Genomic DNA, 18,935 nt, shown 5'->3' on the forward strand with positions numbered 1-18,935 from the left:
CCACCATCTGCAACAGCATCAGGACTGGGTGGGTGATTATTTCACAGAAGACTTGGGTACATTTTTGTCTTTAGAGTGACCCTGACAAACCTGGAGAAAACTTTTTGAAAGGTTTTTTCTCCTGATTCTCTCACTTACATTGTGTGTAATTGCTTTAATAAATATCAATGGTGTAAATAAATATTTACAAATTATTTCTCTAACCTTAAAAATAACTAAATGATAAATGGGAATTTGACTTGGTCTAAGATCAGTCTTTGAAAAAACATAAATTGTGAGGGTTTGTTTTATTTTTTAAAATTAAGGTTTCCTGGCTGTATTTTATATATCTATGTATAAAAAAAAATCATTATTCAACTATCGATCCATTCCTATTGGTAATGCTTCTTAATCCAGACATTCCGCAAAATACAGACTTTTTACAAATCACGGCATCTTTAATACAAGAAAATTAACATGCATTATTCTTCATTCTGTGTACAGTGATGGAGTTCATTAGTAGGCAATGATCCATTACTACAAACATAACGGCTTCTGTGAAACTTAAGTGCTTTCTTTCCTTTCAGTATTAACTTACGATAGAAGAGGTGACACCAGATAGTAGGCAATCAGATGACACTTGGGGAGGGAAGGGAAGCATTAAAGAAATCTGTATGCCTCATCTATAATTTCATGTATGGATAAAGGTAGTTTTTGGCTTTTTATTTTTGTTGTTTATTTTGTTACAAGCACTCATGTTAGGACAAAGATGAAATGTGCAAACTTTAAAATTTAAATATTCATTTTCTCTAAGATCCAGCTCAGTAAAAGATTACCCCAGTTCCCTGCAATTTTAAACTACAAGATCAAAGCTAATAATTTGTTATAAAAGTTATATATTGAAAAGAAATAATGAAAAACACAATTGGGAAATATTTAAGAAAAAATATGCAGGACTAGCACCTGCTGTGTCAACCCTGTTCCCTAAATTCAATCATATACCCACTGGCATAACCAATAGATAATGCCTTTAAACAGTAAAGTAAGCTGAACAAAACCAGCTCAACAAGGTTAAGAAATAAATTTCACATCAAGGTAGTATGTTTTATTTCTGAAACAGTTCTGTAGTTCTTACATTCAGATCTATTTTAAATGTTTCTTTGTTAAACTCACTTGTAATTCACCTGTTTTTTAAAGATCTGTTGTTTAAAGGTTAAAATCTCTGTAAAACCTAAAAATGTTTTAAAATTTGCTGAAAATGCAACAAACTCTCAATTAAAATTTATTTAAAATAATACCCTCCACTGATGTTACTTTTACCCCCTGAAAAACTCCAGAGGAGCGTTAACAAAAGATTTAAACTACTGTGCAAAATTTCTTCACGAAAAGTGTTTAAAGGCTGGTGCAAAATGGGAAGCAAATTCTAAACAATTTTGGCTTCTTGGAAACAAAAACCGCTGTGTCTGAGAGGAATAGTCGTCAGTGATTCTCCAGGAAGAGCCAGCCTTCATCTTTTCCGGCGACAGGTGCGCTTGTGCTCCGCATGCCAGTGCTCCTGCTGACACTTGATGGAGCAGTACGATGTGTTCCAGCAGCAGTGGTACATGGCCTCCTCCTCACAGTTGTAGCACTGTAGCAAGAAACCATGACCAGCAAGTAAACGAAACTGGGTACAACTACAGACTTTAAAACTGTGCTTTCAAAGATCTTTCTAACTCAAGTGTAAACTAGGGCATCAAAACACGGTTTCTGTCCTGAGCAGGACAGTAGGGAAACAATGGCATGACAGAGGCTCAGCATGCAGTCATTATCAGCAACCTCAAGCTTACTCAGCACAACATCAACTTCTTCCATCTGTACTAGGTCATTAACATCAACAGCACACAAGCATAAATAATTTCTCTTTTCCTAAAAAGGTCTGAAGGTTCTGAAAAGATGACGGAGCAGCAGCACAAGGATTCCCCCCCGCCACACACATCAGCTCTGCTGCACAATCTAAAGGGACTGTTTTGGAACCCTGAGGTCTGGGAAAGGGTGGAACAATAAGTTATGGTCACTTTGGTCATTTTGGCTCTTAGCACTGAAACAGCTACCTCTTCCCCACCTGCAGCCCCAGATGGCTATGCATGGAGCCCTCTGGCAGGTGTTCTGCAGACTGCTGCTTCTGGTCACAGATGGGCGGGCAACTGTATTAATAGTTGCACCCCTCTCCCACCCATCACAAGTCCTCCCTCTGAAGTGACTTCCCTTTTGCAAGCCATTCAAAATCAATTGCACATACAGGGGAATTAGGAAGTCAATGTGCAAACCCAAGGAGAGGCTTAGAAAAGACCTAAGAAATTTAATTTACACCTCAGTCTGATCCTGGGAACAGACAGTTATAACAATCAAAGAAACAGCAACAGCAAACTATGATAAAGGGAGAAAATGAGTTCCAGTTACCATATTAGACTCAAATGTTTAGTGTTCAACAACAACAACAAAAAACACAAGGCATACAAAGAAGCAGGAAGTATGACCACTCAAAGGAAAAAATCAATCAACAAACTGTTCATGTAAAAAAACCTACTGGCAGATATACTAGACAAAGACTTTAAAACACCTATTAAAGAAGTGCAAAGAACTAAAGGAAGATATGGAGAAAGTCGAGAAAATGATGTATGAGCAAACTGGAAATATCAATAAAAAGATACTGATGGAAACCAAAAACTTGCAGCTGAGAATTCCATTAACTGAAGTGAAAAATGACTGGAGGGAGTAAAGGCAGATGTGAGCCGAAGACAACAGGTCAATGGAAATTAACAAGACGGGAGAAGACTGCGGAAGAGCAAACAGCCTAAGAAGACCAACAGGGCACCATCCTTGGTGAACTGTCAGTTCTTAAGTTAGAGATCAGTGAGATGTTACTTTTATAAAGTAAAAGTAATCAATTTCTTTACTAGAAGCTACTGTATGTTAAGTGCAGTAAAATCTGAAAATCCTTAGTTTGCTATTATGATACTTACATTTACAATTTTATAAGTTAATATCACCTATCAGGGCCAGCCCCCTTATCAAAATAAAATACCTGCATAGATGGAAAAGTTGTATAAATTATATATATTATGTCCCAAAGTATCATAATCTCAATGTAACAAAATAATTTTGAGCAAATACTGAGAAATGTGGGCTCTGGGGTTAAAATACAGTTTAAGTTAATTAAAGTTGACAGTTCCACATTAGACTGTATTTCAGGATTTTTACATATGCCATAAAGATCTTTCTGAATTTTCATCATACTTTTTTTTTTCATAAATCAGATTCTAAGAAAATAGTGGTATTTACCCACTGCTTCTTCTTGGTCTGAGAAATTAGTTGTTTGTGCTGTGTTGCTAGCTTCTTGATTTCCTCTACAAATTCTTCTTTACACTTTTCCTTTACTTGCTTACATTTTCTGTCCATCTCACCCTGCATATTGGCTACAGCTTTATTTACAGCTTGTCTTTTTTCTTCTTCCATTTCAGAACGCAGCTGAGATGAAAAAAAAGTTAACCCACAGTACGTCAGCTCATAATTTACACAGACCATTAAGCAAAACCATAATACATAGTTTCTACTTAACTGATGTACCTCTCTTCCCTTTATTTCATTAAGGGCTATAAAATATTTAGGTGAGAAAAGTACCTGTTATTTAAAATATTATAAAAAGATGCCTTATTATATTCCTTGTTTTAAAGAGCTGCTACCTGGTTGATGCCTAAGCAACGTAAAACCACGACATGAAGACCATTCACCTAACCCACCCGCGTGTCTGAAGGCAGCACTGGCACTGAGGGCTGTGTTACCTTTTCTAGAGCTTCTCGTACAACTCTTTCAGTTTCTCGCTTGTGATCAGACTTCATTCGGTCTTTAAAGTCATTGAAAATTTTGGTGTACTTGTCATGGCACATGCTTTGACACACTCCATCACTGGTGGTCTGGGTGCTTCGATGCAGCATTCTTGGGGAAGAGGCACTTAACTTCTTTGTCTGAGTTGACACAGAAACTTTTTCAATTGGCTGAGGCATCGTGGGGATTTCCTGGCTGGAACTTACAGCTTCCGTTTCAGGCTCTGGTTCCTAAAGGATAAGGAAAGTGCCACAGAATTTACTAGTTCAAGAACAAGCTCTATCTGAAGAAAAACAGAGTGATACAAACAGCCATACAACTGCTGTTTAAACAATCATGTAAGAAAATGGAAAATTCTTTTGTGTATTCAACCACAATTCAAAATAAATGTTAAAAAAATTAAAACACATGCAATTTGTAGGTACAGTCATTCTATAGGAACTTCATTTACAATTCCATTAAATAATATTATGATGTTTCCTTTCAAGAGAGACTGAAAAAAAAGTTTTACTGTGTAAGATCATTAGAATTTATCGTTACTTCTTTGGATGAGATTCATAAACAAATACCCTAGACCACCCCTCACTGAGTATGTGGTAGTACTGTGCCCTGGTTTTAAAATATACCTGGATTATAGAATTGTAAAAGCCTGAACTTAGCCATAGTTTCTTTCAGTTTTCAAATGCTGGTCTCATTGATGCTGGATAAACACTAAAAACTGTTTATTAGTGCCATGAGAAAACACCAACGCTCCCAGACAATGGAGCAAAGGGCTGTCCCACTTAGCCAGATGTGGTCAGTGCTGCTTAACTGGATGCTCCCGTGTGTTACTCTAGTGACAGGGCAGTGGGCAGTCTGGGTCCAACTTGGTTGCTATCCTGGGACTGATGGCAGTCCTTTTTGCCAGTTACCTGTCAGGAGCACTGCCTGGATCACAACTGTGAAAGTATTTCCTGTTTGACTTGTCACCTGGACACTGCAAGGTAGGCAACTTACTTCTTTTTTGGGTTCCACACTTTGATTACGTCGTCCTTTCTTTGCTCTTGGTTCTTGAGTGACCTTTAGCTGTGGACATTATAAAAGTAACAGCATGTTATTCCTGACACCACAAAACACTTCTCTGCTGAGAAGACTAGCCATGGACCCACGGGAGAGAGGTGGGCACCTGCTGTGTCCCTCTGACATTAGCTCTTTCAAGACCATGTGGTTGGCACTCACTGAATGATTCCTCTGGGTCGAGGGCTTGAAAGAGCTAATGTGCTGGTCAAGTCTGGATTAGGGTGATGGTGGCTTCTGTGAACTAGAACTGGTTCTGGTTTGTTTCTCAGAGCACTTGACAAATGTGTGAAAGGAAGAAGTCACAACCTGCTCATTCCATGCCAGTGCGTCCTGACACCTGCACCTTTGGAGCACAACTGACAGGTTCTCACTGGTGCCCTTACCTGCTCATTGCTGGTGGAGGAGATGCTGGACTCTGCCTCCTCCTCCCCTCGGTCCTCATTCTTGGACTTCCAAAACCTCCCTTCACGGAGGAAGCGCTGGTGCAGCTCCAGTTCGTCACAGGCCTTCTTCCAACCCATACTGCGCTTAACATGCAGCCGGTGAACATTGACTGTGATGTCCTGTATGTTTTCAGAAGGAATCCAGGCCCTGTGAACAACATTGAAAAGGGATAGTTAGAAGTTTCCAAAACGGCAGAAACTCTGTGCATTGTAAAGCACAGTTTGTGGCTTGAATAAAAACTTTTACCAAGTAGAAAAAAGGTGAATTGACTTGCTTTTCACAGTCATCAAAGTAAAGTTCTCAGGGTGAGAATGACTCATAAGCCTTTTTTAAAGTGTTTGATATCTCATTGTTTTGAATACTATAAATTATTCAAAATCTAGCTACTTGCATGTTAGAACTATAGAAAGTGAGAGTGAAAGTTGCTCAGTCGTTTCTGACTCTTCGCAACTCCATGAACTATAGAGTCCGTGAAGTTCCCCAGGCCAGAATACTGGAGTGGGTAGCCTTTCCCTTCTCAGGGGATCTTCCCAACCCAGGGATCGAACCCAGGTCTTCTGTACTGCAGGTGGATTCTTTACCAGCTGAGCCACAAGGGAAGCCCAAGAATACTGGAGTGGGTAGATCTAAAACTACATTTGGTTCTATTGGGAAGAAAGCTAGAATAGAAACTGAAGAAAATTTTCCTGGGTATGAATCACCTATTGGCCTTAGTCTCCCACTAGAGTGCTGTGTCCACTCACCTGGGGCTGACCATGGGCCAGTGAAAGCACCACAGAGCGTACAGTCCTAGGGCTGTTCCTGCCTCGTCTGACGGCTGGCAGAGATGTTGCCCAGATGGGCTTAAGGTAAGTTATTAATTAACAGCTGGAACCCAGAGAGGGTCCTAATGGTTAGGTTTCCTAATAAATACACTAGCGCTTCTACATGCATTGCCACTGCCCTGAACTGAGAAACAAGGAGGAACAATGCTGCATATACAGTCCAGGTGACTCTGGAGATGAAGAGGGAGGGATGTCACCAGTGAGAGGATATTAGGTGGGATACAGCACTAGGAATAAACCAGGATTTACTATTTCCAGTCTTACTATGGAGTTACAGAAATACTAGACCTAAAACTGTTCTGAAGACATCAGAGAATCCTGGCATATATGCCTAAAGTTATAAACACAGACTTCTAACTTGCTTGTATAAACTAAGCTATTTGCTTTAGAATTTAAAAGCACATTTTTAATATACAATAATCCATATGGTTACATGCTAATGACAGCTGAAATTGTTAAATTTGAACTTATTTATAAATATTACATTAACAGTGTCATCTGACATTGAGAAACCAAAGTAAACTACACTTGAGAAAAAGTACAAATACAAATTTGCTTGTGGAAGAGTTCCCTGCCATTAAATCCTGTATTCTTATTTACTCTTTCAGTCAGCAAACATTTACTGGGCAATCAAAAACTGTTAAAACACTTTTTAAACGCAGTATGTTTTTGAGGGGGGATTTCCATCATGAGCAGTGCCGACTACCTGGAATGAACTTGTGACCTAGGAGAGAATTTTATCCTGTTAAATTATGTATCCCTTGGATTTAATAAAAATGAATGAATATTCTTAATGTGAGACTTTATTAGGTCTCAAAGCAATTCATACAACATATCTATTCTCTCAATCATCTCCATTACTATAAATAATCAGATTTCAAGTTTGAGACATGCAGTCTGATCTACACTAGAAAAGGCAAATAGAAAGCACCCCACAATTTAGAGTAAGTTTAATAAAAAGAAAATTGGATCTGGCTATACCTACCTATATATTGGTATAGGTATATATACCTATATATATAGGTGTATATATATAGAAAATATATATATATATTTTCTATATATATAAATATATATTATATATATATTTTTTATTTTATATATTTATAAAATATAAATAGAGAAAATTGGATCTGGCTATACCTACCTACCTATATATATATATATATATATATATATAGGTACATATACCTATATATACCTACCTATAATTGGTATAGGTATATCTACCTATACCAATCTGAATTCAGAATTCTCTGAATATGTGTACAATAAGATGGGCCCACGATCTGACAGGATGTACCCCTTCTTTCTTGCCTGTGCCATCCACCCTCCAACCACAGGCAGCACGAAGAGTCAGCACTGCAGACATGCATGCCCTGCAGACCTGCTCACCAGGACAAAGCACCACAACCTGTTCTGGGCTCGGAAGGCAGCAGCAGGCTCTGGTTTGAGCATATGGAGGGAACAGTCCATAATCACGTGTTTACCTTTTCCTTCCCCGACTAGGTGCAGAGATATGAGGAACTAGCTAAAGAATATTTACTGTATTTATTCATGGTGATCTCTGCATAACAATTCTTCATTTTTCTAAGCTAACTGTTACTTAATGAAATTCAAAACACTAAGTCAAAGTTCTTCCCTCATATCCATTCTTAGATCACAAGACCCACACTCTCCTATACTCCCGAGTTGATTATTTTTGTCTGTGACTCTGACAGAACCTTGAAAAGATGGTTGAAACTCCTAGAAGGACAATACAATTCTGTGAAATGGACCATCCTGAGAAGTTCTCTACTTAATTCCCACCATTGACACCTTCTGAGTTCACCCTTCTAAATTCTGCTATTGAAACTGTCCCATTTAAGTGCCCAGTCAAGTTATATGCTGATTTATTTTTTAATTTAAAATACACTTCACATTGTTCCTGATGGCAAAGCACCCAGAGCACTGGTAACTGCAGGCCTGGGTCCACCTCAGGGCTCCTAAAGGCCCAGGGGTGATGGTGGCTTGTGGGTCGTGATTACCTCTGGTGATGGTGACCGAAGAAGCGGACATCAACCTGATTGTCCTCTTTCTGCATGACTTTGGCCGGCCAGAATCCAAAACCTTTCATTTTAGCCCAAACCAGCTCATGATTAGGTATCTGGAAATAAAATGTTTTATCTTGTCATATTACTTGTAAAGTATTAAATACAAGTATATCATTAATACTGACCTACTTAGGTATAATATTTGCAATACTTCTTTTCTAAGTCCTAAACACACAGAATATACTCCCACCCCAGGATTGATTGATTTTTGCCTCCAAGAAAAACACCAAAAAATTAAAATTTCCATAAGCAATGTGGAGTGAAAAGAATCTCCTGACAGCCCATGGAACTCTGGAAAGAAACCAAGCCCCATGTGAGTAACAAAGGCAAACTGAACACCCTAACTTTGCTTCATGAAATATAGTCCAACCCTGGAAGCCTGTAAGAAATGGGAGATTTTCAGGTCCTCCTCCCAACCTACTAAGTCAGAGATGCAAATTTTAATGAGACCGTAAAGTGACTGAAGAGCACAGTAATGTCTCAGAAGTGGGAGCTTTCAGGCAGGCTCTTATGTCCTTGTGGAGGGGGAGAGGAGATACCTTTGGCACTAACATGCCATTCTAGGGGAAATCACACAGCTATATATAAAGACTTAGATTTCTTGTAAGAGAATGAAAAATTTTTATTTATTAAGGGGATTCAATGTTTATTCCTGTTCTTAAAGTTCTCATTTTAAAGTCAGAAATGGATACTGATCCCAAGTTGTTTTTTCCTATATTTCAGTTTTTTATACTCATTAAAACCATAAAGAGCAAGATATGAAGAGAAATATTTAGAAGGAATATAATCTTAAAGCAAATTGGAAATAAACTTCCTTAGAGCAGTACATCAGAGACACTGAAGAGATTAAAAAAAAAAGAAAATTTCAAAATTTCACATACACAAGGATAGCAGAACCAATTGTCAGGACGAGCATTTGATAAATAGAAGCAATTCTTACAAAGCTGTAGTTCATCCAACTGAAAAAGAAAAGTAACTATTTAGCTTACATAAAATATATGCATGCACAAAACTATAGATAGATGCATGTAAATCAGCATTCTCTTTCATGTTTATAGCCTTCAATTTTGTCCTTTAAGCTTCAAATTTGAATTCTCCAATGCCACTTTCTTGCCTGAACCTCCCAAGAGGGCCCAGAGTACACTCGGAATAGAAGACAGATTCCTCAGGGCACACTGCATCTGCCCTTGGCTCCCCAGCCTCACCGATACCTTCTAGTTCAACACACAGATGAAAGGCTATTTCCCCAGAAATGTCTTCTTGATATGCCCACAGAAAATACCCACTACCAATAAAAGCAGCCCTTACTCTGCCTCATTCTCCATTTCAGTCCTGTTTTCTTTCACAACATTTTTTGTAACTTCTGTAAAGAAACTGATTTGTCTCTCCTTTTCCTGAGTCTCCTTCCTCAGAACACAGCTGTTACGAGCAGGAAGCCAGCATCCTGACGCCCACTTTATTCCTAACACGGCACACAGCACACACTCAATAAACATGTTTAATGAATGGCAGTCATATCAGAAATGGAATAAAGAAACAAAACTTTTTATATAAATTGAGACACTTTTGCAAAAATAATATGGTTATATATAAATGTTTCAAATAAGAAAAGCCACCCCAAAAAATCTTTCCTAAATATATATTTCATATATTGTTAATTATGAATGCTGATGTTTGGTTGCTTTTTTGCCTGTGTAGTGTAGTGAGAACTCAAATTTATATCTTTCATTCAAAGAGGGTAACATTTATTGAGTGCCTGCCCAGTGCAACACACTTACATGCAGTCATATTAACTAATTCACTTTAGGGTAGTTAAGGAAAACAATTTCCTTTTGTTCTAACTAGAAATTACTTAGTAACTAAATCTAATTCCCAGAATTAGAGTCTCTGAGAACAGTTCTGCCAGAATTCTAGCCTCCCCCTGCCCCCGTCTCTCTGTTTGCATTGTATACCATGTATGTCAAACATAGAAATACGATCATATTTAAAGAAATGGCAAAATTAAAATGTACATATCAGAATGGAATTCTAAAATAGGTTAATGTAGAAAACAGCAAGCATTCAGGTATTAGGTGTGGACAGTACCTCATGACAGGTGTCTTTATAGAGCATCCGTGCTATGTCAGCTTGCTCACTGTCTGCTGTAATTATAAAGACAGATATCTATTACCAGTAATCACAGGACTACCAAGAAACACAAGACCACCAAAATTAATATAACCATTTAAATTTTCTTTCAGTTTAACAAAAGTGGACATATACCATGGAAAATAAAAACATGTATTTAAAATAAAATTCAGGCAGTAAATGAAAAGTAAACAGGCAGCTTTAATTTTATATTCAACACAACTTAATACTCTCAGTATAGACTGGCCTCTTTCACTACTTTTGAATGAGGGGATATTGAAGGGAAAAAACAAATACTAGAGTTCTGCTTTTGGCCTGTCAATTCTATAAGCTATATGTAGTTATCTATATTACTAAATATTTTTAGGTTTAAACCCTAACATTATTACTTATAGATCGTTTAGGTATTGTTTTAGTGTAATGTTTTATAAAAGATATTTCTCAACATGCAATGTAAACATATGAATAAAAAAAACTACACAAAAAAAAATATTGAACCTCCATAGAAAATGACTGTGTTGTGGAGAAGCAACTGAGCGTCAGCTTTGAACTCTTCGTAACTTCGGTATTTCCCTTCGTTCACTTTCTGCAGAGGGAAAAAAAACAAAATGGCCAACAGTTAATAGTGAAAACACTTGCCATCAATTTAACAGTGATAGAGTGTGGGAAACAGCAAGATTTTTCAGAATGGCATTACGACTGCTCCTGTGTCCACTGCTCCTGTCTCCATACTGACAGAATGTTCATAAAAGAAACCCACAACTCCATCTACAGTCAGGGTATTCCAGGACGGTGAAGTGCACAAGGTCCCACATTCTCAGCCATGTTACTGCAGTGTGAACATCTCATCTGTAACAATGATAAAAGCTGTGGCTAAGTGCCATACATAATGAAAGCTTTGGTAGTGGGGTTCATGAGACCTAACTACACACCTACCATATAGGGAATATGCTATGCACAGGCCTGTACTAGAATTAACAGGGCTTCTTTGAAAAATAAGAATGACTTTCTCAGCAACTCTCTCGGGGCTCTGGTTTCGAGAACAGGCACTAATATGAAAAGTGAAAGTGAAAGTCGTTCAGTTGTGTCTGACTCTTTGTGACCCCGTAGACTATACAGCCCATGGAATTCTCCAGGCCAGAAAACTGGAGTGGGTAGCCGCTCCCTTCTCCAGGGGATCTTCCCAACCCAGGGATCGAACCCAGGTCTCCTGCAATTCAGGCAGATTCTTTACCATCTGAGCCACCAGAGAAGCCCAAACCATTTCTATAAGTCAGGAAAATAAAACTGAAAGAAGAAAGAGCTGTTAGTCTCTGTGACAGATTACCACAAAGAAGACAAGGCAATTCTGAATTAGAGCTAGGTGGCTGACATCGTTTTAAAATAAAGTCTGTGGTGGTCCTCTGTGCATCAAGACAGTCAATGGCTTCTGTCTGGCATCGAGGGTCACAAGGCTCTTCCAAACTCCACCCTGAGCGCCTCACGGTCTTTGGCTCAGGGGTGCAAGGTACCACCAGGCTGCCTGCCTGCACCCAGGTGGGGACACCCACACCCAGAAGTCCCCATGCATCATTACAGCTCGCATTTTGGTCTCCACCATAAACCTTTGGAAGCATAAAAACCAGGTCTTCTTCCTGTTCATTTCCTTCAGGGTGCTTCTGCTCATGGTCAGCACGTGCTAATAAGACACCATCAGCCCAGCTACTGAGCTCCCTGGACTAAGGGGGGTCAGACTGCAGAACGTGGGGGTGCCATGGGGGGAGGGCAGGAGGGACGGCCGGGCTCTTCACTGTTCTCAAGAGGTTATGCAGCATAGGGGTAAGAAGTAAAATTTAAATTGCTCATTTTTATGAACAACCTTCATTTGCCCCTTTCTTCTACTGAAATACTACACCTTCAGTTTTTCCAGCTATTAAGCAGATTAAGGAAAGAGCAGATGATTTAAAATTACTCCTATTATGGCCAACCATAAGATTTTAAAACTTCAAAATGACACATAGGTTCAGAATTGGTATATCTGCAAATCTAACTGGAAACATGTCAAAATGTTCATTGCATTTGTAATTAAATATTAACAACCCATTAATAGCCCTCAGCGAAGTAGGTAAAATTACAGGAACTTCACTAGAGAGATTAGTTTTCTAGTTAAAATCTGCTTTGTTCAAGTGCATGTCATTGTTCCCCAAGACCTGAGATCACATCTGCGCTCTCATCTTCCCTGGGGAGAAACTCCCAAGTGCTACTGCCGAGCCCAGGAAGACACAGCTGCACGGTGATTGTATCTGGAACATTACACTGATCAGGCTGTAATACATTTTCTTTAATCAACAAGTGTCAAGAATCTACAGGTTGCTTCAAACAAAGACTCTTACAAGATGACCCGTGCTGAGCAGCAGTGGGTGCACACGCCCCTCACAGGACAGCTGCTGGGGCGGGAGGGGGCGGGTGCACAGCCAGGGCTGTGCTCGCAGGCTTTACCTCCTGTATGGCAGGGACATCCACCGCCGAGTGCACCAGGCGCCGGTACATGGGGTGTTTGTTGTCCTTCCCCTTTTTATTAAGGTCAATGGCCTGAAAGGTCATCAGACACGTCAGTTTAAACGCGGCTAGAGAAAGGAGTAAAACATCAATTTCTAAACAACAAGTACTTAGAACTTAATGAAAGATGTATATGCACTATAGTTTAATGTGGCATTCCTTAAGGTTTAAATAGAAAGAACAGTTATTTTGGAAAATTCAGTTTCATTTTAAAGACTTAAGTATCAATGAAAATGTTCTTTCTGATAAATGGAAGTTTAAAATGTAAATGTTTCTAACCTAATGCAGCTAAAGAAATTCCTGTGTTGAAAACAAAGACAAAACAAATCTAACAGCATTTTATGGAACTATTCAGAGCACAAAAACACAAGACAGCAGTGGTTTCCACCCTTCATACTGCACTACATGTATTTGCTAGTTGTCAGTCAGAGCTCTGAAAGAATACACATGCTTTAAGGCAATTCTAAGAGCCCTCGGGACTCACCCTCTCCTTCATGCGGGAGACGATGAACCTGAGGTACGTGCTCATCTCCTGCTTGTTGGTGTTTTTCTTCTTGATGCTCTGTTGGAAACAGAGAAGGCCAAGATAAAAATATGATCACTTGTAAGTCTATATTCTTGCTAAAGATTGCTCTATATATAAAAGATTATAGTATGCAAATATAGACTTTCTTAAACAATGTAATATTTCCAACACATCTTCAAAATTTGCATACCAAAAGTAGCATTTAATGTAACAATGTAAGAATCAGAAAATATACTATCCTTGACATAATACCTCAGAGAATTATGCATTTTTCTTTTCTGATGTTTTAAAATTTCAGTTTTCAGATGACAAAAAATAATGACAATAACAGTAAAATAATAATGATGATGTAATGTAGAATCACTTATTTTATTAAAAAAAATCAATGGCTGAAATCCTTTAAGGGATATTTTAAAATAACAATGTTGAACAGTGAATTTCAATTATTAACGTTATTCTCTATTTAAAAGGTTATTGAAAGTCTGTCACTTAGGAATTACGTACACTGCAGCACACACATCTGCATATCTACTTTGAAATGTTCTGGGTCTTTTCAGTAATAACTTCAATTTCCATTAGTCTTGCCTAAAAGCTAATTAGGTTTCTTAATTTCTCTCTCAGAAAACTTAATTTCACACGAATTAAAGAAGGAATTTACCTTCAATGTCACTTCTAGACAGCTAGGAAACAAGGACCAATGTTCCCAACTTCTTAGTTGAGGCTAAGACAACCACGAGAGACACTGGACCATAAGCAGACCACCATGCAGAGGACAGAGCAGTCTGGCCCACTATTGAATAAACACTGTAACTTTTTCAGGATGCTGTATTATGAGTCTCTACCCAGTGACATTATTACTTACTCCCCTAAGAACTTTACACATAGGAAGTCATCTCAATAATGCTAAATACATAGGAAGGAGCAAAGTTTTCTTGTGTAAATGACAAACCTTTGCTATGGCTTAACCAAGTGCTTATACATTCACAGCACGAAAGCATCTGAGTCAAAAGTGGAAACAGTCCTCTGAGCTGAGATGCAGTTTCGCACACTCCGTGTCTGGTGCCATCGCCGCCCCCTCCCCAGACGCTCTGGGGCGTGGCTGGTGCTCTTCCTGCTCAGCTTTACTCCAAGGCCGTCTGAGTAAACAGCTGTACTCTTCACTGTCTACAGACTGCAGAACGCATTTCTCACCCTGGCCACACTCCAGATACACTGGTGGGCTCCCACCCTGAGCATCTGAACTGGAATTTCCAGGCAAAGGTCTCCACCATTTGTTCATTCATTTACTGTTAACTCCTCAGGTGGTTGTGACATCAAAGTGAAAGTCTCTCAGTCATGTCTGACTCTTTGTGACCCCATGGACTATACAGTCCATGGAATTCGCCAGGCTAGAATACTGGAGTGGGTAGCCCTCCCTTCTCCAGGGGATCTTCCCAACCCAGGGTTCAAATCCAGGTCTCCCGTGTTGCAGGAGGATTCTTTACCAGCTGAGCCACCAGGGAAGCCGGGTTGTGACAGGAGGCCAAGACCAAGTGCCAATGGTGTACATGTGGAGTTTAAAATGCAATGATATTTCCTGAACCCCAGGTTGTATAATCTTTGGGAAAAAGGACTTTGATGTAGCTTGTAAATTCTCACTTTAAACAAAATTCCCACATGGGGAGAGGGGAGGAGAGGGTGAGATATACAGAGATAGTAACACAGAAACTTACATTACCATATGTAAAATAGATAGCCAATGGGAATTTGCTGTATGTTTCAGGAAACCCAAAAACAGGGGCTCTGTATCAACCTGGAGGGGTGGGATAGGGTGGGAGGTGGGAGGGGGGATCAGGAGGGAGGGGACATATGTACACCTATGGCTGATTCATGTTGAGGTTTGACAGAAAACAACAAACTTCTGTAAAGCAATTATCCTTCAAGTAAAAAAGATAAATAAATAAATCCCCTGTTCGCCCCAGGCACACAAACACATGAGAACTATTAGTTCTCCGGTAAGTGAAAGCAAAACAACAGATCTGAACCCGTCAGCTGTTAACACTGCTGTGGAAACACTCTTGCTGACACGGCCATCCCTCCATGCACTGCTTTCTCTATTAAACAACTCTCTGGTCTGTTGGATACAGGGAAGAAATGTTAAGAAGTCCAAGAAGCCTTTTTCCTTACCTCTTGGGAAACCTATATTCCCTTAGAGAGAGGAGAATAAGAACAAATGCTTCCAGGGAGTTCCCTAGTAGCCTCATGGTTAGGATTCTGGGCTTTCACTGCCATGCCCAGGTTCCATCCCTGGCTGGGGAACAGATCTTGCAAACCAGACAAACCCAATGCTTCCAACTACATGCTCTGTCCTGCCCACTCTGAACTATTTCAGGAGCACTAACACTGCTGATCCCAAACATCACCATGATCATTAAATCACACATCTGTGTAAGTTCAGGTGTGACAGCAACCTACATCAGATTAGAAGTCTTGTCATACTGATACGACTAGTGGGGTCAGTGTTCTTTTAATAGGTAACACAATATTCATGGGAAACACAGAACCAGCATTGTATGCAGTGCTGAAATATTACTAAATGCTAACATGTGCCAGACCGAGCAGGGTCAGAAGAGTCTCCACTCATGGTCTCCCACTGCATAGCTCGAGCTCAACCAGGCAAGGAGTGCCCCTGAGGCCGACGCCCACCAGTGCAGGTAGTCTGCATCACTGGAGAGACCGCCAGGGAAGGGGTGCTCACTGCAGCCCCCACAACCTGGCTGCTGGGTCTCCAGGGTGGCTGTGTGCTCCACACATTCACAGGAATGCATTTCTCTCCTCTCTGCACTGTCAACATCAACCGATGAAGGCTTTCACTGTGAGTCAGAACCCAACCCCTTTTGATTTAGAGCCTCAGTGTTTCTCTATGGGTGAGATTTACGCAGTGCTAGAACCAGAGTGCCTCTACAGGCATACCTCGCTATATTGCACTTTGCAGATACTGTGCATTTTACAAACTGAAGGTTGTGGCAACCCTGTGTTGAGCAAGTCTGTCAGGGCCCTTTTTCCAACAGCATTTGCTCACTTTGTCACTGAAGGCTTAGATGATGGTTAGCAGTTTTTTGAGATAAAGTACTTTTTAATTAAGGTAGTTACCTCTTCTGACATAATGCTACTGCATATTAACAGACTACAGTGCAATGTAAACACAGCTTTTATATCCATTGGGAAACCAACAAATGTGTGCAGCTCACTTGATTGTGATATTCACTCCACTGTTGTGGTCTGGAACCAAACCTGCAGTATCTCTGAGATATGCCTGTATAAGGGCTTCCCCGTAAAGAACCCACCTGCCAATGCAGGAGGTGTGGGTTCAATCCCTGGGTGGGAAAGATCCCCTGGAAGAGGAAATGGCAACCCAATCCACTATTCTTGCCTGGAGAATCTCACGGACAGAGGCACATTGGGGGGGGGGGGGGGGGGGGGGGGCAGCTATAGGCCAGGGGTCACAAGAGTCAGATACGACCTAGCAACTAAACCACAACCACATGCCTGTACATCCTTACCAGCTTGCTCTTCCTCTGAAACAAAATTCTGAAAGTTTTCAAACAGTAGGGAAAACCCTTTTTCACTTGGCTTAAGTTTATGTAACTGTGCATTATATTGTTCATGTAATTCCCTTGCTTAAATAAAGGTCTATTTTCAGTTACTATTTCCTTTCCATAGAGAATCTACAAAATTGATGGATATTACATGCTCTCAGAACGCTTTTACTTTGGTTTCACCTGTTTAAACATTTTCAGATTAACTACTAATTAGGATAACCAAGTGCAGCAATATTTCTTTTAGGGAAGACTCCAAATGTACAGAATTCATGTCGAGAGTTCATGTTACAAAACTAAATGATAATTTAGAGGACAAAAATTGGACAAAAATCTAATTTTTATATCATGCTTAAATTCGCTTAGGGTAAGGTGCTAGAGTGTCTCTCCTCTCCAGTGTGCAATCAAAGTGGTGGCACACGCTTGCAAGAGTGACTATTCCAGGAAAAAAAATGAAACATGACCCATGCCCACCCTTCACAGCTCCAAATCTGGCAAAATATTACCACCTCAGAAAGTCTGTTCCTGTTTTATAAAGTGCCGCCTAGATTCAGGCATCCCACTCGAGTGCTCATCACCTCTGGCTGTGCATTAGAACTGCCTGGGAAAGCCTTGAAAAATGGCCTGCATCCATTTATACAAAGTTCTGGGACAAGCTTGACTTAGATCTGATGGAAACTAATGAGAGTGATGTCCGTCTGGTCTGGGCGGCACTCAGTGGTAAGTCGGTGGGACTTGGGTCCAGAGCTATGTGTTTGTCTATTTCTCAAGTGATAACATGCAAGACTTGTGCAAATCACTGTGCTGTAAATTTTACCCCCAAGGGAAAAAGCGCTACCCAGAGCTGTTGTCACTGGTTTACAGGGAGCCTGGGCACCGGCAGTCCGCACACCACAGGTGCCTCTCACAGGCGGTCCTGATTGAGCGCCACTGCGAGCACCAAGCGAGAGGCCACTCCGCGTACAAGCACAGGCAGCGGCCCGCCCAACCTCTGCCGCTACACCTCACAGAGTCGGGAGGCAGGGCCACCAAGCTGGCTTCTCGAGTGACACCGGATCTAGAGTCTGTCTACTTGCTCACAACAGCAAAAAGGCATCTTTCTGACATTTTAACTATTTCTTGCTTCTTCTCACTTTACATATTGGAAGCTTCACTGACTCTTGCTGTATAGGAGTCAACAAAAGAAGTTTCTTATCAAAGGAGGATCATTTTGCTGAAAGTCTCTATGTTAACTTGTTTAATGTTTTACTTGCTGCCCAATACATCTTTCCTGGTGACAAATACGGGATTCCACTGAAGATGCAGGGCAAGAACTCAAATGCATGTGAACACTCGGATTGACTGGTTGGTAGGTGAAGAGCTGCCAGGACCTCATGCTGCTCCTGGTGTATTCAGGAGCTGGGGGCCCACTTCCCACACATGTCGTTGAGGAGCTTACTCCGAGAAGGCAAGCAAATAAAAGAGAAGACCAGAACATGTGCGCAGCCTCTTACAACAATCTGTAGGGACAGAACATTTCTCATGTTTTCATATTTGCTAGATTCTTTGGCTTGCTTTGTAACACTTTCTGGTTATAATTTGAAGATTTGGTATTTCACAAAAGATATCAACAGTGCACACAGTTCTGTCCAGGGCTGCACCCTAAGACTTCTGAGGAATTCTTAGGTAACGTGTTGTGAGCCGCATTCCATGACATTCACAGCAGAGTCAGTGCCTGTTGGCCAAACTAGAATATTGATATGCCTTGAGAAAAGGCCACTATAATGGAAATTAAAGGAGTAGCTTCTAGGGTAAACACAGTTCTGTCTGTAACACAACTAAGCAGACAGCTCTTGACAAAAGGGGAGAAAAACAAAAAATAATGCTGCATGAAACCTGCAGATTATCTCAGATCCAATTT

At 40.2% G+C, this 18,935-nt stretch overlaps 1 protein-coding gene and 1 long non-coding RNA gene across 10 annotated transcripts in view; one reads left to right on the forward strand and one right to left on the reverse strand.

Annotated features, from left to right (window-relative positions):
* Positions 1-416: 416 nt before the first annotated feature.
* The window catches only part of ZMYND11 (zinc finger MYND-type containing 11), a 72,773-nt gene continuing 54,254 nt past the window's right edge, over positions 417-18,935 (reverse strand). For all 9 annotated transcript variants that reach the window (XM_020883632.2, XM_070472285.1, XM_070472284.1 and 6 more), the window contains 11 exons: positions 13,416-13,493; positions 12,872-12,964; positions 10,892-10,979; positions 10,352-10,407; positions 9,148-9,225; positions 8,201-8,319; positions 5,289-5,496; positions 4,843-4,911; positions 3,804-4,076; positions 3,304-3,489; positions 417-1,609 (listed from right to left, as the gene is read on the reverse strand). In XM_020883632.2, the coding sequence (XP_020739291.1) occupies positions 1,487-1,609; positions 3,304-3,489; positions 3,804-4,076; positions 4,843-4,911; positions 5,289-5,496; positions 8,201-8,319; positions 9,148-9,225; positions 10,352-10,407; positions 10,892-10,979; positions 12,872-12,964; positions 13,416-13,493 (1,371 nt within the window). In that variant the 3' untranslated portion in view covers positions 417-1,486. The remainder of the gene's footprint in view (positions 1,610-3,303; positions 3,490-3,803; positions 4,077-4,842; positions 4,912-5,288; positions 5,497-8,200; positions 8,320-9,147; positions 9,226-10,351; positions 10,408-10,891; positions 10,980-12,871; positions 12,965-13,415; positions 13,494-18,935) is intronic.
* On the forward strand, positions 4,072-5,664 carry LOC139036671 (uncharacterized). The gene is made up of 2 exons (XR_011489502.1): positions 4,072-4,829; positions 5,175-5,664. It is a non-coding gene; the product is annotated as an uncharacterized lncRNA (long non-coding RNA).

This window comes from Odocoileus virginianus, chromosome 9, assembly GCF_023699985.2.
Source record: "Odocoileus virginianus isolate 20LAN1187 ecotype Illinois chromosome 9, Ovbor_1.2, whole genome shotgun sequence".
NCBI lineage: Eukaryota > Metazoa > Chordata > Mammalia > Artiodactyla > Cervidae > Odocoileus > Odocoileus virginianus.